The following is a 22,798-nucleotide window of genomic DNA, read 5'->3' as shown; positions in this document are numbered from 1 at the left end:
CCCTAACCATTTACTCCACTCATAGCATCAGCACTATGCTCTTTGAGCAGTTGTTAGCACCAGGCACCGTGCAAGAAGCAGACCGCAGGGACAGCAGGAGTTGGCATGCTCTGTCAGGACACCGCGCACACACCTAAGAGCACACCCAAGCTTTTCGAACCCGCAGTACTCCCAGGTTAACTTTTTGCCTTGTATCCCAAGAACGAGTCTCCTAAAGCAGAATGCGTACTGCATCACTATTGCACTAGCACACTCAGCAGCATCATCTTATCATGCTTTCTATAGAGTTTTGAAATATTTTACAGAAAAATATTTGTGTACCTATCAATTCTGCAGGCTTATTTGGTCTCTTGTTGATAAATGTTTCAAAGGACTCCTTCATCAAGTTTATAAATTTTTCATTTTTCTGAAAGCTCACTTCTATGATATGGTCCACTTTATCCTTAAAATCTAGTAGCTCTTGCACCATATCCTTGTCTTTTTCAGGATTAACCACTATTGTTGTCCCAAAGTTCTGTAAAACAAACACTTTTGATAATAAAATACTTTAGAATGCTACCTATCTCCCCCAACAAACACATTTACCTTTATAAAATTTATCATTAGAAAGAATATTTTTTTTTTACAGAGCTACTTATGTGACTTCAAGTTTTAAAAAAATGAGATGCATTGAAATTTCAAATAAAAACCCACACACACATTAATGGATTTGATTTAAAGATTATACACATTTAAGACAAAAGCTAAAAAAATACACAGTAGACATGACTGTATGATGTGCAAGTTTACAGTTGCATATAGAACTACATGATTCATGTGAAAGAAATTATATGGAAACTGCCTTAGACACGTTAAGTGTAATGGAAAACTTCGCGCTATTTTTCTGAAATCCACTAGAGGGCGCTATTGCTGGACAGGTGACAAACACCCCACCACTGCTCATCGTCCCAAAATTCCTCTTTCAGCAAGGGCTTAGAAGCAAAAAAACCCTACCTCACTTGCAATAATACACCAAAACTTCCCCATTCTCAAGAAGCAGCCACAGATTTGACTTTCTTTCCATCCTCCTACATTTATTATCTTAAAGTTAGAGATACAATACCATTTGCCTTGCGAACCAAAATATCCTCTAAGGGAGGATTTTAACCCGTCAGACAACTTACTTATAATTGCTCAGTAATACTGATCAGTGCCCTAGACAGAATGATCAGATTTCCAGGGTGAGAAAGAGGAACATCTGTACAGTAACAGCAACACAGCATGAAATTGTTATATTTTCATCAACTGAAATACGTTAGCCCCAACAACAGTCAAAGAGAGATGGGGGAATACCTCCTAAACCTCAGAATTTTCACTTCAATATGTAATTAATCCACTGTGATCTTTCATCAAGATCTTTCTTAAGTAATATTTCAGAGTGAAGGCAAATACAAGGCTGCCCAAGGTCCTTAGATGTGCTACATGCATCACAGAATGGTTTGGGTTGGAAGGGTCCTCTGAAGATCCTCTAGTCTATTGTGTCTTACGCTTAGGACAATTTCCCCTTCATTAACACAGCATTTGAACATTCCACAGTCTCTATTGGTTATGTTCATAAATTGCAGGGCATTCCCCCCATTCTGCAAATGGCAAACCGAGAAACAGAAAGCTAAGTGGCACCCCTGAAATCATAAAAAGGTGACTACAGTAGAGCACAGACCTACACCCCAGTAACTCAGCATGCTCTTTCTTACACTGGCTTATAAGATAAACGTTAAAAGCTCTTGAAGCCTCACTTTAACGCATTCTGTCATACAGAATGTTTGAAAGGAAGAGAATTACTGACACGATAGAAAATTATTTCTAGCTTTTTGAGTCTGAAAAAAAGTTTTAAAAACAAAGTCATAAACAGTCTGATTCCGTGAGACGTTAAGATATGATAAGCAAACTTAACAACTTGCTGCTGTGAAAGGAGAGGTTCCGGTCCTCCTTCCCTTATTCACACCTGTCCCAAATTCCTGCTTCTTTCCTTAGGCCATCACATGGACTTTTCTGTGAGCTTCTGTAGCTTGCTAACCCGGCATAAAACTGACCTTGCCCAGGTACTGCATTAAAACAGATGACAAAAGAGCCTACAGAGTGGCAGGCAGCACAAGGGTTAAGTCAGATGCGTGATCTGGGAGGTAGGAAGAAACAGCCTTCTTTCTCAGCCAAGCTGTTCAGCTGGCTCAGCTGCCCATGGATCCATGGGCTGCATATGGGGACACTAAGATGACACCCTGTAGAGCAAACTCCATCTCGGTTCTGGAGGGCAGAGGGATGGCTGCACACCGGGGGACCACAGGATCTCCAGACAGTGGTGTGCAGGGAATGCAGCTCTAAAATGAACTAATGTTGAGCACTTAGTCCTGCAGGCTGATGAACATATAGGCGCATCAGGGGAGAACCACTACATCAGGAATTATCAACTCCAGAGAGAAATATTTTCTGTGAAGCTTTCCTGCTTTCATCTTGCAAGAACTCTAGAGTGCAACCTCTCTGGGGCACCGCACTACTGCAAATTACACCCAGCAAAACAAACCTGAAAGATCTAAATCCATACATACTGATGATGGCTTATTTTCAAGAAGAGTATTCCATTCCAAATCACTTAAACATTCGTTAGCACTGCTGTAGTTGGTTACAGGTAGCACTGCTAACCGGCAGTAGAATAGCTGCATTCTGATGTTTCACTGATTTTGCAGATATGTAAAAACACTTGAGTGTGTTTGTGGCAAAACACAAACACACAGTACAGTCCAGCACACTCTACAACCCCAAGTGCATGGGGCTCTATTTAAAACCAAAGGAAACCTAAATAACTTCTTGTGTAACATTCAAACCTATAAGGAATCCTATTTCCAAGTAGGAATTTAACCCCAAAGCTTTGGTGCTGCTGTTTCTCATCATGTAACTGTTTTAGAGGGGGAAGCATTAACATCCCTCCCCATATTTGCTCAGAACAGAATTTTTATGCATACACCTATGTATTATTCTTGGTTTGGGCAGAAGAAATATATGGTAACAGCATGAATTTTGCTATCTTTGAAATACCTTGATGTATTCACTCCAATGTTGCAAAAGGATCTGCTGTCCACCTTTTACCCGGCTGAACAGCTGGTATGTTTGGGTCAAATCCGATATTCTATTTTCATCGAGCAGGTTATCAAGTCCTAAAAAAAATTAATTTAGAAGAAAGAGCAAATTTGAATACAGTTGGGTAAATACAGCCAGAAATGCATTAGAAAAATCTCTATGAAATACATCAAAAGACGAGACCCTCCAGTGCACTTAAAAAGTAAGAACTTTTAAGACTAAATTTCTGAAAGCAAGTGGTGTCTTCATGGTTAACATGTCCCCTGGCTGAAACAATTTATGGTATAATATTTAAAACTAGATTTCAACTGAAGTACCTTCCCAACGAGGTGCTGACCAAGTCTTTTGAAGAATGTTTATGAACAGTGCTTGATTTGAAGGGTACAGTTTTTTTCAAGAACCTCTAAAGAATGTCAGAAAACAGTAACCTACGTAAACTGCCCCAAATTTAGAGTAAAGATAAATACTTTACAAGATTTTTCTGTGGAGCGCAGTGAGCCAGTTTTTAGATTAAGAACATGCTATGAACTGTCTGCGCTCATATTGATGGAATAACACAGGACTACAAATTCCTACCAAACAACTTTTGCCTCTATCTATTCACCCTACGTGAGACTAAGCTTCGGACTAATAAATGGAGAAGTGAAGTTCAAGGCAAAACGTGAAGCATATAACAACAATGTATACAGTTTTATGTTTGAGAATATGATGAATGCAGTTCCAGTGTAAGCAGAGATTCATTGTCTGGTGTTGGTGACTAAGGCTTGAGTGACAGAAAGGGTAGCATCAGAGATTTATGACTTTTTTTTTTTCCAGCAGCTGATATTGTACAATTGTCCTTCACAAAATAGACTTCATTAATTCCAATTTTTAAATGGTATTATATTACAAAGGATTATTCCATTTCCTACTGTAGTCTTCATCTTAAAAATACTTTCTCTGAATATTTTAACTTACAAGTTCAGAAAGGCAACCAGTGGTCAAGAATGATGAGAGGCAAACTTTTGCCTGTATTTTGAGATTTCCTAAACTTTCAAGATAACAGAAGAATGGACATACTTTAAATGTAAGACAACAGAATGCAATTACTTGAATACATGTGATTGGTGTTCTTTTGGCTTTGAGTGGGGAATTAAGAAATGCCCATTCCATCGCACGTAAGCACCACGTCCTACTCAATTAAAGGATGAAAATACACTAACTCCTTTATTATAACCTGTATCATGAAGTTTAGTCTTCCTTCTTCGTCTCGCATATGAGCTATGTGACTGAAAAAAATATTTCATCATATATTTGACAAAAGACAGAGATACAAGGAAAATCCTCTGACACGAGTCTTCACAGTACTTTCAGAAAGCACTCCCACGGCCTTGGAAAATATTATTATACTCACAATGAAAAAATCACTGGTATCTAGTCAATAGCAGTTGTAGTAATGCAACTTTTTTGTCAGCTTTTTAATTTCCCCCTGTATCAAACTGACCACATCACATGCAGATGTAAAACGCAAAAGCTGATGCAATGATGCTACAGTCCTAAAAAGAAGTAACTAGAAAAATGTATAAATCTCTCCATATTTACATGGATGTTACATACAGAATATAAACGAGAAAAAAGTTCAGGTTAAAACAAGACCACATACTTTATGGTTAAGCCAACTGTTAAAAAACTCTGTCACTGGAAAAGTTACTTAAAAATAATATATGAATTAAAGAGCAAGCAAAATTGACATATATATAAAAAAATACTCTTACCTTCTGTTTATGATAAGCTTAAAAATAGCTAAGATGGAGTGACCATGTTTATTTTTACAAATGTAGTGAAAAGAGTGAAATAACCTATTCCCAGAGTAGTTCAGACAAAACCGTGAGCATTTGTTTATCCTTAAAGAGGACAAAGACATGAAAGGGGTATAAATTAACAACCTGAAAGCATTAACAAAGGGATGTGAGGGAGCTCGATGATACCAGACTACTAGGGACATCTATTTTGTAGTGGAAAAGGAAACAATGACATGAGTACAATTTGCAAGAAGATCTAAACCCCAAAATATGGTACTGCAAGAAAATGAAAGGATTATTTAAAGTATTAAAAGATCAGGGAATTCTGACCAAACCCAGAAATGCAGTGAAAAGGGAGACTTCAGAACTTAACAGGAACAACAAAATGGTGATTTGAAGACACTCATGTGCAAATAAGGACTTCCTAAGAAGACTGAAGCTCTTATCTGAAATTGCCAGACAAAAGTTAAAATACAGACGAAAGCATATAAAAGTTTGTTGCCTTGGAACGTTTTAAGTTCCAATAACTCACAATTCTTGAATGATATAATCTCAAGAACATGTGAAGCTATTGCACTTGAGAGTGTGGTTATCACATAGAAGAAGCTATGACAGGACCTGCAGCTCTCATTTATATAATTCTGTGAAATAAGCAGTTCCAAGGGTTTAATTCCTAAGGCCACTGCTGCAAGTAAAAGGAGATTTAGGGGGTTTAGATACCTTCACAAATATGGAGTTATATTTCAGATACTTGTTTCCACATACGAAATTTACTCGTCACAGTGGGTGTAACAGTCGTAGGGTTGGCTTTCTGTATTTGTGGGATTTTTTTCTCAGGACTAATATACTTCCTTAAATAAAAGCTGTGAAATTTATATTTATTGTAGAGCATGAAAAAAATTACCTTTTTGCAAAATAGCTGATAAGTGTTCTCCTAGTAGCTGTTTCTCCACACAAGCAATCAGCGGTTTCCTAAATAAGGCAAGAAAAGTGTATCAGAAGTATTAGAGTATAGGAGAACTGCCCGCTGTCGCAGTGTATCTGTGAATAACTTACATTGTAATAAAAAAAAAAAAATTTCCTACTTAAAACAAGGCTACAAATTAAGACAGAAATGTTATATGTGATATAAAACAATAAACCACATAAGTAATTAAAAAAGAATTCAGGCTTGAATACTAAAAAGCAAGTTCTTACACAGTAGAAGAGAGAAGCTTAGATACCAAAAATCAATACAAAAACATTTCTGGAAAAAAAGTTAAATTGATTTTTTTCTTGGAATCAAACAAGCAAACGTACAAAACAAAACAAGAACCTCCAAGGATTTGAACTCCAAAACAACACAATACATGCTGGTGATGTTCAAAAAAACTTTTTATCAAATGGTGTTATGCGCCTACATAAACATGAACTGAGCTAGAACGCATGACTCAAATTTGCAAAACATTTTAGATTTGCCTTTGAATTTTCCCTATTTTACTATTTTACTAATTTTACTATTAATGAAATACTTGGTTGATAGATTTACTTTGGTCAGGACTGAAAAATAATGGCAAGTTTTCCTCTTATAGCCTAAAAGAACAACGAAATGCCTGAAAATGTGAAGAGAGCATTAACTGCAATGGTTAAACTTCTACCACTGCTTAAAATATGACAATAAGAGATCAACCATTTCTTTCTGGGTTAAGTTTTATAAAACAGGTTCTCAGACCCTTCATTTAGATTTTCTAGAAGAAAGATTCTTGATTAGGATTGATAGAAGCCTTTTACATAGCAGCATCCACTTTATGTCAGTACCTTTGCTTAAAACACCACCCTTCCTGAAAGAGCCCATTAATGACATGCCATACAATACACAGTTTACGTAGGTCGCTCCAAAAATAATGCCTCCTATTTACTATTTATTTTCATGGAAACTGCAACAGATAGAAAGAGCATAGTAACACTATTTTTGATAGACCAAATTCTCAGCAAAAAACCACTGTTATTTGACATAGTCCCGACCACCAGCTGTGCATTTTCGCCAGCTGCCGTATGCCCCACGGCAACAGAATTTAAAGGAATATTGGCAGAAAGGTTCAACCTCCACTGCCATACCACCAACACCAGCCTCTGACGTCGTGGGCCAACATAATGAAGTAGGAGGCATTATTTTCAGAGCAGCCTTTGTAGTCCCTTTATCTCTAAGAGATTAAATTGGTATTTGGAAAGGTTCAGAGAAGGTAACAGGGACGGTCAAAGTATGCATCAGCTACCAGAGAAACAACTGCATGTGTTATGACTCTTCTTTCTGGGAAGAGATGACTTAGCAGGAATACAATGCACTGACAGGCAAGGAAAAGGTAAAAGGAAACTGACTGATCGCTTTCCCTTCCAATGCAAGGACAGGGGTCATAACTGATGGTACTGTGAGCCAAACTTAAACCAAAAGAGGTAATTTATTACGTGGTGGGTAGTGCACTGGTGAAACCATCTGCCAAAGGCTGGCACAAATGGAAAAGGTTATGTGAATCCCAGTGAGACAGTGCATGTAGTTGGAAGAGATCCAAACAGACAAACCACATCAGGTTCAGAAAATCCCCTGAGATGAAAACATACACATACTATGACAGTATCACAGCATCATATATACTTTCTCTATTCTTTCCCTTCAGTGGTCACAAGGAAACATGAATTACCAGTTAAGACAGACCCTTGGTTTTAACACATATGGTCATTTACATGTCACTTCCATATTCCCTGAAATTTCCAGCTGCTGCTCTCTACAGCTGCTGACTGTCCCTAGCAGCAGAAGGAGCCAAGGTTTTACGAAATACCATCCTTTGCCCTGGAAAACCTATTCTGCCTACAGAGAAAGTAAGGGCAATTCATCTGCTTGAGACTGAGAGGCAGAGCACTATTTCCCAACAAGCAGACAGGATGAGTATTTATCTAGCTAATGAACTGCTAGTTAATGAATGAGCTGGGAGATACCTTCTGTATGGCCTCAAAATCATCTACCTCTGTCATCTACTGACTGACAGACAGACACGCTTGTTCTGGTCAGCTGTCCAGAACGGCATGTACTGATGGGCTGAATAAATCCTCCTGTGGGCTGCAGCAACACACTCTTCATGTGTTGCACAAGACTGGTTTGAAGTATTTTGAATGGTGTTTCCCATGACAGTTTTGTCCTGAAGTATCATTTCCATCTCAAGATCAAACCCAGTAACTAAACATCCTTTTTTGTGCACACCTGGAGAAACAGTATGACCTGAGGACAACTCAAGGGCACTAATTTTAAGAACCATTGTTTCTTAATGCAAAGAAAGGAAATTAGTGCGAGGCCTCCTAAAAGTAGGTTTCTAAGCCTTTAACTAAGGACAAGATTCAAAGCAAGAACTTGTACATCTAGACTAAAAACATACTGAGATCAACCTATTAAGCTGAGTAAATAAATACACGTGCTTTAACTTTTTACATAGAAATAGTTCCATATATTTTAACATGATGTTCATGTCCTCTATCCTGTGCCATAATGTAACCTTTTCTTTTCTTTTTTTTTTTGCCTAGTAAGTCTTTCTTTCCCTCAAGGGATTTGTGGTTAATGTTGTTATCAGAACATGAATAGCTAAAAACAGCTGCTACTTTGATAATGGAAATTGTGAGTTCTTATATAATGTTTTGTTAACTTCACTACACACTCATAAATCTTCCTGGATAAATTTCTCCCTTCCTACTCAAAGTACATTTTGATTTTAAAGAAATCAGTTTTGATAAAAAGAAAGTCTTAAAAAACCCAAGCTGTATCATAAGCACTGTCAACAAGATAGCATCTGTAAGACAATGCAGAAAAAAAATCTCTATGTCTCTACGACCACAGATAATCACACTGTTTTATGAAGGATGCTTGACTTACACTAAGAATCACAATATTTGTACTCACTGCGTGCTGTGGTCTAAATATGTTATTACTCTGTCTCCTTCTTCTTCCAAACGTTTACTAACATGGTGAAGATATTCTGGGACCTAGCAAGACATGAGAATGTCAAGTTCAACTACAAAGGTATGAAAGACATATAATCTTGTTTCATGACAATTATTTCAAACTATAAATTTAAAGAGAATACAAACTGTAAAGGACTATTCCACCAGAGCGGTGTTACGTACTATAAAATCTATGTTTTTATTAATCAATATCCAAAGTATTATAATCACACCTGACAGAAAGAAAGAAAAAGCAAAAATCTGAGTATTTTTCAGAAGAAGTTAATTTTTTCTCAAATCCCTTCTGAGCTAAGCTAGCCCTTGAAGTATCACGGAGCACATTTTCAGTTGGTGTGAACCATATAGTTCACATTATTTCAATGGCAGTCTCTCCAGTGGAGTATCTGTCCCTATGGAGAGTTAACACATTAAGCACATATTTCGACACAGGCATGAAACTCAGCCTTAAAATTATCAAACCAGTTATGCACACATACATAAATGTACATGTATGCACACACACATATGTACACATGCATGTATATGCATGTAGATACATAGATGTGGATGAAGTATGTACATGTTTACACCATATAATTTAGGGCCTTACTCTGTGTTTTTCCAGTTTTCTACTAGGCATATGAAAGCAGGAAGGCTCTTGGTCTCAAAATCTGTGTCAAAGCATTTCACCGCAGATTCCAGCGGAACACCAGGAAATTAGGTGAATGGAGCAGGATGAGACATAAGGATTCCTTCAGTGCAACATAAACATGCATTTTCAAAATGTTTGTAGTTACCCAGTGTTAAAATGGAATTAATAAAGGTGGTCTTCTGTACTTTAGACCAACAAGAAACACATGCATTTTCAGAGATAACCATATTTGCAGGCTGCCCACTGCAAAGCATAGTTTTATCTCAAGAGGACAAAACCAAAAAGTACCTTAAGTCTATTTAACTAATAAGGAAAAGAAATGAAACAGGAAAATAAATATAATAAAATAGTAAAAAAGGAAACAGTTTCCTTAAGGAATAACCACGTAGTAAAATAATGCCAGTGGAAATTTTACAGCTCTTGGGTAAAAATAATATTGATGGCTCACCTTTAAGCTTTATATGGAAACAACTTTCTGGTAGTGTAACTTTAGCCACATAAAACAACACTGAGTTTCTCCACTCTTAATTACACATTTCAATCACCAAGGCAATCCGGAGTCTCTTCCCTTTGATATAATACTGCAGTCCACATCAAAACACGTGAATGTGTATGTGTGTACACGGGAACCAGTGAACTTCATTGAACATTAATACAACTTAGCAATACCAGAAGTTCTCATCTAATCCCACAGCAGATAAAAATAACATAAAAACAATCATCCACAGTATGCACCTACCTCTCTTTCCTGCATTAATCTCTGGCCTTCTGCAGCGTATAAGCAATTTGTCTCTTCCAGAAACCTCTGTTCAAAGGATTCCTTGTAAACCTGCTCAAGAAATTAATTTAGTTAGTTACATTATTCTGCCAGTAAGAGTAGCATATTTTGGCTGTCAGACATAGAGACGCAAGTAAAATCGCAAGGCAGCAACATAGTTATGAGAAGTGTCAGAGTAATATTACATTAACGCAGAAGTTATCCGTTTGTCAGCTGATTTTAGAAAGACTGAACTGACCTCCCAGTGCAGCAATAGCATGTTTCAGTCAGTCATCAGTACTTACAGTCAGTACTGATGACAGAAACACACCATTGAATCTAAACTGACAGAGCTCTCTTTGAAGCATACAGCCCATCACCAGTACCCAACATCAAAGCACAGCAAATGACATTCAATCCACCTGAGCTCAAGACTCCCACTGATATTTGTGGCAAAAAAACAATAAAATACTTTCAGCTAGTGAAACATTAGCACAAATCAGGTAATTCTCATCAGTAAATAATAATATGCTCAATAATGCATCTTCAGATCTGCCAGGTTTATCTCAGTGGCCCAGGAAAAACACATTATACAAAATAATGAACTCTCTTTCTCCAGGAAAGGAATAAGGTGTGTAAAAAAGGGCACCAATGACAATTACAGACAAAAAAATTTCTGCATAATGATTAACAGCTTAGTATAGAAAGGAGGTAAGTTAGAAAGGACAGCTGTATAAAATAGTTAAAACAGTCTGGAGAGGGTAGCTAAGGAATAACATGTAACAGACAGTTACTGAAAAGAAAAAGGAGCAATTCCTTCAGTGCGATGGAAGAATAGAAGAAAGTATTTCTTCCAAAACATATAGCAAAACTGTAAAACTCACTACGTTCTGATATTTTCTTTTAAAGACTTTTAGAAGCTTTATTTTTTTTTCAATGCAAACTTTGACACCTCTGGCTTGACAAGCATTCAGACCATATCATTGACAGAAGTTTGCCTTCTTTCTTGAACAGAATATTTAGTTATTGATTTTTCTGGTACTCTAGAGAAAGTTATGGATGAAACTCAGGAGGTTTAACATGAAGTTAAAGCTGCCTGACCAAAAAGAGCAGTTTTATACGGTACTCCTTTTCAAACTCTTTTTTAAGCCTTCACCCAGTACCGTAACACTGTATACTACTTGAGAACAGAGTAACCTCATGTCGCGGTTTGAAAAAGGAACCAGGAAGTTTAGCCCAAACCGGGACACCTCAACAGTTTTTAAGAACGAACCACAGCTCCTAAGTTTTACTGCACATCACACAAGGCTGCAATGTCAACTAGAGGACAACCTATGACAAAGTCAAAAAATGCACAGCATTTTTTCCACTCTATTTGGTTCCTTAGCACCTACGCTAATAGAAAGTACCAGTACATTACAGGTTGACCTCATCTATTTGAAAACCTTGCCCTTAACTTTGCATCCCATTCTATCCTTGGCACCTCTGCTAAGATGTTTCCTATACAGTGATGTTTTTGTGATACAGACCAGGATCCGTGACACCTTTTTAGAGTGACAGAGGAAGTATTTTTTTGTTCCTACATTTAATCAGCATTAGGATGAAAAAATGAGTGATTAAGACAGACAAAATATTGCACATACTAAAAGACTTGCGCTAAGAGTCTGCAGGCCGCTACCTCTACTACAGAAAACAGGCAAAGAGGTCTCATCTAAAAACAGACAATAAGAGATTGCACGTCAGGCAAAGAAGCAGCAATGTTATCAATCTAATAGCTACATTTTGCAACACATTTACTAGAAGAATAAAACTATTTCTGTACAACACACAAATTAAGGAAGTCCAAACCCTGCTTCTAAACATAGCTGTTATGAGTGAAGTTTGCTGTACTCGCCTGCAGATCAGACAGCATGCTCAACAAACTCCGCAGCAGACTTCTGTCCACAGCTTCACCATTTCGTTCTCGTTCAATCAGCAGGAGGATTCCATCAATAGTCTTGTTTTGAACTTGCTTGTCACTAATGATGTGATTTCTAAATAACTCTAGCCCCATATCCCTGTGTGAATATTGAGAATTAATAAATCACACTGTTGATTCTTTTCAAAAATCTGTATCTCAGTTTGAGAAACATGAATACATATAAAATACCTACAGTGTATATATGTTATACAGAAAGAGAATATATTAATGATGTGTATATTCTTTTTGACACCATCGACTAAGAAAACTATAATAAGAATTATCACAAAAATCAGGCCACATGCTACCAGACACATACACTTCAGCTGTGACCAGCGCTGTTTGTATTCCACATAATAGACAAGAATATTACCAGTTTGTTAAAAAAATTACTATTATTAAAAAAAAAAACCAAACAAAAAACCTACAAAAACTGAACATATATCTTAACATAACATTCCCTGGATAAGTCAATATGTGTGTAAGTCATAAATTTTGTTCAAAAGCATGAAATCTCTGTATGCTTAGGACCTTATGATCACCTGTATCAGATTCTTGCTTCATTCTAAGAGGATGAAGAATGGTGCCTCTATGCCATGAAGAAGCAAATTATCTTGGCCAAGGAAAAAAAAAAATTGTTAATCGTCTTCCTTGGCCAAACATTGTCTTGGCCAAGGAAAACAGAGGAATCTTAGACAAAACTTATTACCTCCAACTTCTTTATGTGCATCAGGATTTGAATAAATGGAACTTTCCGAGTATCAGTAGAAGACACAAAGTATGAGCAGACCTCTTCAACAGTGTTTAGTAAAAGGAAGAGTAACACGAAGAGTTGAAGGAAAACTACTATAGAGGTCAGGAAGAAAGATGTCCACAGGACAAGCAAGTGGTGGGAGAAGGATGCCAGGTTCCTCCGACAGCCTGAGGAACTCCTGAGAGCACAGAAGCCAGCCAGGCAGGGAAAAGGCGCACTCTTATTTCAGTACTTTACCTACACATTGTTTTGCTTTAGATGAAGTAACGACACCAGAAATTTTCATCAAAGCCTGGGTTTGTTTACTTGAGCAATGATATAAAATGCCCCTCAGAAAAGATGCTTAAAAAAAGAATGCCCAAAGATGTGACTCTGGTGTGCTGAAAGTACAGCAACAGCATCTCAATGCTCTGAGTCAGAGGTGGTGGCTCTCAGGAGGCCAGTGCTGGAAAGATGACCTGCACCTTGTCAGTGTATCTGACTTACTTAAAAAAAAGAAACAGATCAAGAAGTTTAAGCATCCAATTCTGTCAAAACCAGGAGCACCTAAAGTAATGCTGGGCTGAGGAGTTCCTCACACAGCCAGCCTCACACAGGCTGTGACGACTACAGCAACAGATAAGCTTTGACATTTAAGCATAGGTACACAGACCTTTTTATTCTTTCACTTTACAATGAACACTCCTGGGGAAGGAGGAACTGACACATGCATACGCTGACACGCATATTTCCATAAATTAACACAATATTTTGGAGACCTACTACACAGGTCAAATATAATGTAAAAAATTTATTTTCAACCTTTGTAACCTTTTTCATACTCTGAAGATTTGAGGAATACTTACATGGATACCTACCATATAGAAGGAAGCATTGAATTCTGAAGTACATATGTACGATCCAAAAATAAGAAAATGCTTCTGATCATAATCTGAAAATATATAAAGAAAATGTTTTTCTCTTCACCATCATGTGGTATTTTAAATCATAAAAAAACCTTCTGAAAAACTACATCACAGACAGGCACCTTAATTAATGATGTATGAATTTTCAACTTTTATGGTGACTTGTACAGCCACTGGTATGTAATTTATTGATGTTAATACTATTACTAAGCAGTATTTTCAAGTACATCCATGACGGTTTTCAAACTCCTAAATAGTTTTATTAGCCTTTATTAGTATGAGTTTTACTGCTACTGAGATACATATGTCATTCAAGCAGTACCACCAGGACATTCTGTAAACACCCTGAAATAACACGCTGCCATGGTTTTCCTTTTTATAAAAAAAGAAACTTTAAGCAGAGACAGTAATAAGCTGAGCAACAGATCCTTTCATAATAAAAGTTAGCTGCCAAAATTCATGAGAAAAATAAGAGATACATTAATTATAACAGGGGAAAGAAGGTATAAAAACACATCCTTTTTTTAAATTAAAGTAGAAGAAGGTGGGTTTTTAGCTTATTACTCTTTCACACTCAAAATACAATTTTAACTTTGCTCATAAAAAGGCTGCCCAGCTTTCAGTTTAGCATTAATGTAACTCAGGATGTCAGTAACTAAGTTATCCTCAGGACAGCCACAGAGATTTCTGTCTCCAGCTGTTCACACACTATTCCCCCAAAATATTCCACTGCTTCTGAAGGAATTCTCAAGATTCTGACTAAGCACATTAAAGATCAGTGAGGCTGATTTTTTTTTCTTAAACACCACAAGTGCTAACTCAGCACATGGGCGAGAAAGCCACTTGCTGCAGGTTGTTGCTTTAAGAAAAAAAAAAAAAATCAAAAGTAATTAAATGAACAGAGTTCACAATGAAAGCCTTTTAATAAAAACACAGGTCCAGTTTAAAATACATTTTCAAGGCAATAAACTTCAACTCTATTTTCATCAGACTTCTGAATTTGTTTTGAGTATTTCCTATAATGCTTTCCATTTTTTTTTCAGATAAAAATAATTGAAAGGGGTGAATTCGAGGAATGAAAATAGAAATTCGATCATTTCGGGCATCTATAGCCAAAGCTAAGTGACAATGCAATAAAAATTCAATGTAAAACACTGGTTCAGAATGTTAATGATGCATTATTAAAGGGAAAATTCACATAAAGTGTCTTTGAGAGAGTATTCTTTTCTGTTACATAATTCATTTTGGAGGTAGAGGACAGAGGACCGAAAGAAAGAGAGAGAATTTCAATTCTTTGATCTTCCTGATTCTTAGCTCTATAGTCAGGATAATCATCTCTGCTTTGCAACAACAACGAAGCCACAAATTAACCTAGCTCTTGGAGCTACCTAAAGCAAGCATTGTGGATTCTCCAATTAAACTTACAAACAGCAAACAATTTCAGCACAGCCTAGTTAGTTTTTCTGTCCACCCATAGAAAACAGGGTTGAATATATTTGAGTGATATTCCAACTTCATATGAAACTTATGAAAGTCACAGATAACGCAACAGAGCATAACTTTTCAACAACAAAACTGCCCCAGGTAGCAAAAGGGAAAGCGAAAAGCAATGCTGAAACTTGGGAGGAGGAGGTGCAACACAGTCCCAAGTTAAAACCACGACAAACTCCTTTTTGCCAGATTTCGCACCTCAAGGATTATGTACCCTGAACATTCAACTTACCATTTGTCTGCAATGATCTTGCCAGCATTTATTTATCTTCTTTAAAAATAAAAGACTATCCAGAGAATCTGTACAGCACCTGTTAAGGAAAACTAGCTTGCCAGTATCTTTTGAGGACAGATTTTGGAGATGATCTTTGCCAGCCATTAAGCAAAGCTGCTCCATGGATATTCCGATGTTACCGTGACTGCCCAGGGATAAACCGTTAATTGCAGAGCTTCTGCTGAACAGAGGGGCTGGCAGTTCTCCAAAAGGCCTCCCTATGTTTTTAAGGAATAACACTCACTGCTCTTCAGTAATACCATCTAGTGGCTGCACTGTATAACTTTGATACAGATTTAAACAAGAAATCCCACTAGTGTCAAAACCAACCTTGTCACCAACCGAGGTGAGAGGAATAGAAAGGTTTATTTTGTTTAATGAGTTCACACTGTGCACAACAGGAGTGACCCTAATCTCTTAAAAGCAGTTACAGTTCTAAATAATCCTCAACAAATCCAAACACTGCTCTTTTCATATATGTCTCCAGGTCCTCCTAACCACAGAGTTCTCTTCATCACACAGCAGATCCAACTGTTACTTACAAATAACAGAATTTTCATACGTCATACGAGTAAATCCAAATGTGGCTTTACCTTCCTCTCCTGCACAGTGTCATCTCCAACTCGCTCTGGCAAAATCTGATTAATCTGATCTCATGTCCTTGGGATATAAAGTGGTATACCTGTAAAATATAAAATTCTCAACTCTCCAAACCACCAGTTCTGTCAGAGGGCAGGGAGAAAGCAAAGTTTTAAAACATCAGTTTTAAAACATCTCTTCAGAAGATCACCTGAAGTTTGAAAAGGCAGGGATGCAAAAAATGATTGACTGTACACTGTTTTAAAGCAGACTGTAAGATTTGGTTCTCAGAGACGTTATATCTAAAAGACTACCGTACTGACTACCATACTTTTTAGTTAGACACGATTTTAAATGCATTGAAATATATCTAATGAAAAAAATGACATGCCATAGAAGAGGTGAATTCGCAGTGGTGATTTATGTATCTGTCTTTCTTATATGCTACACAGAAGCCAGACTCCTTAACTCAAAAAGCTCAAAATAAAAACCAAAAAACAAACCCCAACAAATCAAAAAACCTCAAAAAAGAAAAACCCACACAAACATACAATTCAAAACCGTGTTGAGATTTAGATAGATAACAGGGGGAAAAAAAAAGGAAAAATAAAGATCATCTTTATGAGTGTAGGAACCTGCCTGGGGAATGCAGTGAACTGAGAAACTGAGAGTTACAATCCAAAGCACTTTTAAGGCATTCACCTGGAAAGCAGGTTCTTTCTGGGCCCCAATCCCTTGCTTCTTTTCTATTTTAACCTACCATCTTCTGCTAATAAAATACATACAGAAACCTGGGAAACAGGCCACCACCCAAAGCACTGTGGTATCTGTTCAGTACGGCACTTTCCAGCATCTGCCTCTGCTGAGGCACTCTCCAGGAATGCGGGGACAGCCAGGTGGGCATAGACTCTACTTATCCCGAGCAAGTGCAGTCCTGAGGCTATTACACAAAAGACAACTATCTCATAAAACACAGTCCCAGCATGCAAAGCACAACTGGATTCAGAAAACAGGACTGGCTGCACCCAAAAATCCAGAGATCTACAGGCACTTCTGTGACCGGTTCAGCCAGAAAAAAAGCCCGGCAATGTAACTTCAGAAAACCATGGGGAAATTTAGCACAAAACTTCAAGTTTCTGCATGTCCCAAGACAGTCAAGCGATCTGAACTTAGAGCTCTCTCCCAAGAATGTCCCAAGGTACCTAAAAAGGTCCCAAGGTACCTAAAGGTCCTCCATGACACATTCTGGCTGACAAGGAGTTATTGTACCTGGTATCTGACAATTCTTCACAGAAAACATCGTTGTTGAAAATTACTGCAGTGATTTTTTTTCAAACTATTGCTACTGTAAGCATCTCCACTACTCACCTGTCATAAAAATCCGTATCTCCTGATAAATCTCATAGTGCTATTCAAATCTAGATTAGGTGTAAAATTTGCACTCCTATTAAAATAATAACTGTTATTAGCATGCTACTGACCGGTACACAAAAATTTCTCACCCAGATGACTAACATTGCTTATGTCTGATTTGAAAATATGTAAGTGCTCAAAGAACCTTTTTAGGACATTGGCAATTACTGGTGTAATTTTCACAAAGTGTTGTTTTAAAAAATAATGAATTTAACTAAAGATTCTAACAATTTCTGTTCATGAGAAAAGGATATTCTCTAAATTGAAGGATTTGTGCTTTCACATGATCTTCACAGACTTGTCGCAGCTGTTTGTACAGTGTAGCAGAGACTTTGTAAGAACAGAGATTTTCAACAGCCTAAAAACCAAAAAAAAAATTATGAATGAGACAAAAAAAAGAAAAACCCTCAGATTTTTGTGCCTTGTGTAATCAAGGCCAACAACAAAGAGGAAAAAAAATACCAGCACTATCTGTCCAAGCTGTGCACAAAACCAAAACATCAAAATGAAATTATCCAAACTATGTAGGAAAATTAAGACTTCATGATTCCTTTCTGATTTTGGTCCCTTATACTGCTAGATTTCACGAACAAACAAGGTCCACCATCACTATCTGGGTCATATTTCAGATGTGCCGTTGAACACTACTGAATAGTGCTCATGAGCAGAACTCTTTCTGTAGGTCCATTTTGTGCATCCTCCAGCACTGGCGCACACACACTTTTTTGCAGGGAACACAATCAGACTAAATATTTTCACTTCTGAATAACTCTAAGGTAGAGATTTCAACCATTCTCTCTAAATGGTAAATTAATGTAGCTGCTTTCCTGCCATTTTATTAACTTCTTTCTTTCCAAGTATTTCCACTGAATCACACACTCATGCCAAGGTACGTAAACTGAGAGGAAACATAATAAAATAAACCAGCAAAACCCCCACATTAACCTTACATAAAAACTCAAACTGATTTATTGGCACCTCATGGAATTCAGATGAGTATTTATCCATAGTGGACAGATCCTGCCTCAAACCAAACTTTCTTGTGGTTACTATATTCAGGTAAACAGAGTTGTTATGCAGCTGACCTAGACTATGCTGAGACAACTCCAGCCATCTCTAGAATGCTGTTCAGCTATTCAGTAATTACGTTGTCTTACACTAACATTTTTTCCTCATAAGAAACTCAATGAGAATGCCAAAGAGAAAACAGTCTCGCTTGATACCGCTGCCTATATTTAGACTTTGTTCCAGGCACACTTTATTTTAACTTGTCTGCTGTATTTCAATAAATTATTTTATTAATAGACTACAGCATCTGAAATGAATCACAATGAAGACAGCCAAAAATTCTGTGAGAACTGTAAAGTTTACACAAAGTATTTTTGGGCATTCAGTACTTCACACAAAATTATCCAAAGGAGTTGGACATGATTTTCAGAGCTAAAAATTCAGCTGTCTTTAACTTCATGTCATCTGCCTTTCTGCTATGAGGTGATACTGCAGAAAACACTGCATAATATTTACAGCACTATTTCAGCTGGGCAGCTAAAACTGACCCCAGAATGTTTCCCTGTGCTCCAGAGGATTTATAGTGTTACATTTTGTTGACAAATCTTCTGATGGCATCAATTAAATTGGATGAGGTTTCAGTATTTTCCTGGTGCTTGGGAGTTACTCAGCGTTCCCCCAAATTTTAGCTTTTTTTAGTAATATGAAACATTATGGTGCCTAATACCACCACGTAACTCTTTGTTGAAGCACTAATAAATGTTCTTCACTCTTTCATTTTAAGATCACCCAAACACATAGCCTAGCAAGTGCATGGGCCAAGAGGGAGAGGTGAGGGTGAAGGTACAGCTGCTTCTTTGGGCAACAGTGCTGGCTTAAAGTGTATTTCAAACTGCAGCTGTACTGCCTCAGTGCCACCTTTACTAGCTGTTTCTGCTTTTTTTGATGGGGTTGGGGCTCACAAAACCTTTACTCCTTCACCTTTCAAGTTTTTGCTGCCTCTTTTCGTGAAGAAATTTTATTTTACTTCTATTTGTCTTGCACGCAATTAGTTCGGAAAAAAGTTACACTAATTACCACATCTACAAGGATATGAGAAAGAAAACAGTTTTATACTCCTCACCTACACAAATCTAGTAAAAGTTCTGTTTCAAATCAACCTTTTAATAGCTTCTTTTGAGCAGAGTCTTCTGTTTTAACATTTAGCATACAAATTATTGCCACTTCTTATATTATTTCCTCTACAGGTTCTAACATCCTGACGAGTTTGTCTTTCAAAACATAAAGTGAATCTGCTTCTCGGAGATAGCCCCATGGAGTAATTCTAACCTACCTGATGCCATTTAATTTAAATGCATATCAACTATGGCTTCCTCAGTTTTGATGCACGTTACAGAAAGCAAACAAACGAACGAACACTGTGCCTATGTTATGTTTTTTCATCTGGTCTTAAAACAGATAAGCAAAATGACATCTTCAACAAACAGCATGCACACATAATCATTTTGCAGCTAGTTCGTTTTGTTTCCTAAGACATAGCCCTTTCTATCCATCCTTCCAAAGTCAGGTCAGGACTCTCATTACTTTTTTTTTTTTTCCCTTCACTACTACACCGTCCTACTCTATGTCCTCCAGAAGGGCAGTGCTGCCCCATTTCAGGTTATTTAGGACCTTGCTGCAAAGCGAATTTTCTTTTTCCATTATTTTTATCACTCACTCCTCACTCAACAGTTCTTTCCACTGCTCCACTTCCTCTATCCCATCAAGTATGAGCTACTTCTATCAAAACCTGTGCAATCTACCACCAATCCCAGGCATCATTTCTATTTTAGTCACAAAAAATTGGCTGCCACCCTCCCATTGCTCACTGACTATGCCTTTGCCAAGCACCTTCATGCCTGATCCCATGCTGCCTCTAATGCCTGGAAAGGAGTATCCTTCAGGCTTCCCACAAAGCCTTGTCATTGTTCTTCAGTTTTTCCTCAGCCACTGTGCCAAATTAAATAAATAAATCAGAAAGTTCAAGGACAGGCTGGTACACCATCCCGTTCACCACACTGAACTCTGGTAGGCCTCTCACTTCCTCCTATAATGCCAGATAAAGGCTCAAAAAACAAAACAAAACACCAACCCCAAACAAACAAAAAAAAAATGCCCAAAACCCCAAAACTGATGCACAGAGAAAAATTTCCCTTGTGGATGACTCGGTGCTCACCACAGGCAGTTAAAACCATCTGTAAGTACAGATCAGGTTTCCAACAGATGCTGAACTTCATCTTTTATTCCTTTGGCAGGAGAGTAAGTACCTATCTAAGCAGAGGCACACTGACCGCCACCGCCCACTGTGCAGAAATCTTGCTGATTGGCACCGCTGCCTTAAAGATTATTGCAATGGCCTTGGGCAGGTTTTACAAGTAGGCAAACAAACAGAAAAAGCAAGAAGTACAGTTATCCCCTCATAGTTTATCTGAAATCTCTCTCCTCCTCTTCTGCCAAAACTCAAGTCTGTACCCTGGTGATTTCATAGCCATATCACTATAATCTCATTTCTGAGCCTCTGAAAACAAGTTAGGTAACGCTCAAACATTTCTGGGATTTATTTTTTTTAGATACGCATGAAAAAGCAGGATTTTTCAAATGCTGACTTTAAAACCATAAAATGCAACACAAACTCTGTGAACCTGCAAGTATTAAGAGATTAATATATCACGGTCAAGTCACCTATTTAATATTAAGTCAATATGCATTTACAAAATCAGCCATTTTAGACCCATATATTATATATCCTAACAGATCACAGAAACAAATAAGTCAACTCTCAAATTCATTCTGATTTTCTAGAGCATGGACCAAATTCAGACTGCTGGCTTTCTCCTCCTCCTCAGTCTACACTTTGCAGACAACATCAAACCTACTTCAACTGAACTTTCAGAAAATTTGAGGTGAGCATAATAATGATTGAAGACCTGATCTGGCAATGAGATCCACATCAAACATCTGCACCCACAGAAGACTCATACCTAACTTAAGCTATGTAGCATAACTTAGCACGTCATTAATTTTTTAATAACACCACCACTGTAAAAGATTACTACTTCTGTTACATACCTCAAAGCATGTACATTTAAAACATTATAGAACTAAGCCATATATAAATAGAGAAAGCAGAAAGAAACGGCTGATGAGTATTTCTCTTTTACCCTCCCTAGACCCTGCCCTGCTAGTCCAGATGTTCCAGAAACACATTTTTACCATTTCAATAAAAAGAAGTTAATATCCTGATGGTTACAAAAATGTAACCTGAAACACAGGTAAACTGACAGTCTGGTGCCTGCTCAACCAAGACCCTTTTTAATTCCCCAAAGGGTACTGATGCTGACGTCCAACTGTTATTATTTAATAATAACAAATATTTCAACATTACTATTCACAAAAGATAGCAAATACAAGTCAGAAATCATCATAAAATATGTATCTGCATAACTCAGTGAGCTCAACGCCCTGTTTTCAGCATCTTGAGCAGACACTGTATTGAGTGGACAGAGACTTCAATCTCGGCCCTGCACAGGCACAGCATTCCATGTCTCCCAACACAAACTGCTTTTTCACGGGCCCAGATTCTGGTAGCTCTCCAAGGGACTGATATAAAAAACTGCGAACTGACTAGAAACAGAGTACGGATCAAACAGTTTTGAAAATATAATTAGCTTTTAACAAATCAAATCTCATTATGTTACATGTGTAGCTCTGTGAAAGTCCCAAAGCAGTTCACTTTCTTTTCTGTTAAACTGAAAAAACCCTTACGTGCCTTACCTGGTAGAGCTCTTCAAGGTTGTACTTAATAGAAATGCTACTCTGTATGGCTCCCACTGCTTCATGTAGTTTCTGCCAGGTGTCCTGAGTATAATTATCTGGTAATCTGGGTCTTTCTGTGAAGGAGGATACAGGTAGTTGAAAACTAGCCGCCCAGTGGGAGTCCTGTGCCAACCCTTTTCCCCCTGCTTCATTAATTTCTGCCGAGCCATGTCGTGCTCGGCCGTTTAAGCTTGGCACAAGGAGAGAGTTACGAACTCCGCCCTAGGCGACCATACCTTTGCACGGTGCAGGTGGCCCCTCAGCCCGCCCGCCCCGCACACGCCGCGGG

The 22,798-nt window shown here is 37.7% G+C and overlaps 1 protein-coding gene across 1 annotated transcript in view; it reads right to left on the bottom strand.

Moving 5' to 3' along the window:
* LOC104491586 (cullin-4A-like) overlaps positions 1-22,699 on the bottom strand; it is a gene marked incomplete at both ends in the record, with an annotated part of 27,283 nt that extends 4,584 nt beyond the window's left edge. The window contains 10 exons of the mRNA XM_010134037.1: positions 322-514; positions 3,073-3,191; positions 5,800-5,867; positions 8,821-8,903; positions 10,253-10,342; positions 12,165-12,327; positions 13,842-13,915; positions 15,613-15,682; positions 17,901-18,004; positions 22,468-22,699. Of these exons, the coding sequence (XP_010132339.1) occupies positions 322-514; positions 3,073-3,191; positions 5,800-5,867; positions 8,821-8,903; positions 10,253-10,342; positions 12,165-12,327; positions 13,842-13,915; positions 15,613-15,682; positions 17,901-18,004; positions 22,468-22,699 (1,196 nt within the window). The remainder of the gene's footprint in view (positions 1-321; positions 515-3,072; positions 3,192-5,799; positions 5,868-8,820; positions 8,904-10,252; positions 10,343-12,164; positions 12,328-13,841; positions 13,916-15,612; positions 15,683-17,900; positions 18,005-22,467) is intronic.
* Positions 22,700-22,798: the final 99 nt, after the last annotated feature.

The sequence above is a fragment of the Buceros rhinoceros genome, unplaced genomic scaffold, assembly GCF_000710305.1.
Source record: "Buceros rhinoceros silvestris isolate BGI_N320 unplaced genomic scaffold, ASM71030v1 scaffold22440, whole genome shotgun sequence".
Taxonomy (NCBI): Eukaryota; Metazoa; Chordata; class Aves; order Bucerotiformes; family Bucerotidae; genus Buceros; species Buceros rhinoceros.
This window is presented reverse-complemented; position numbering and strand designations above follow the sequence as displayed.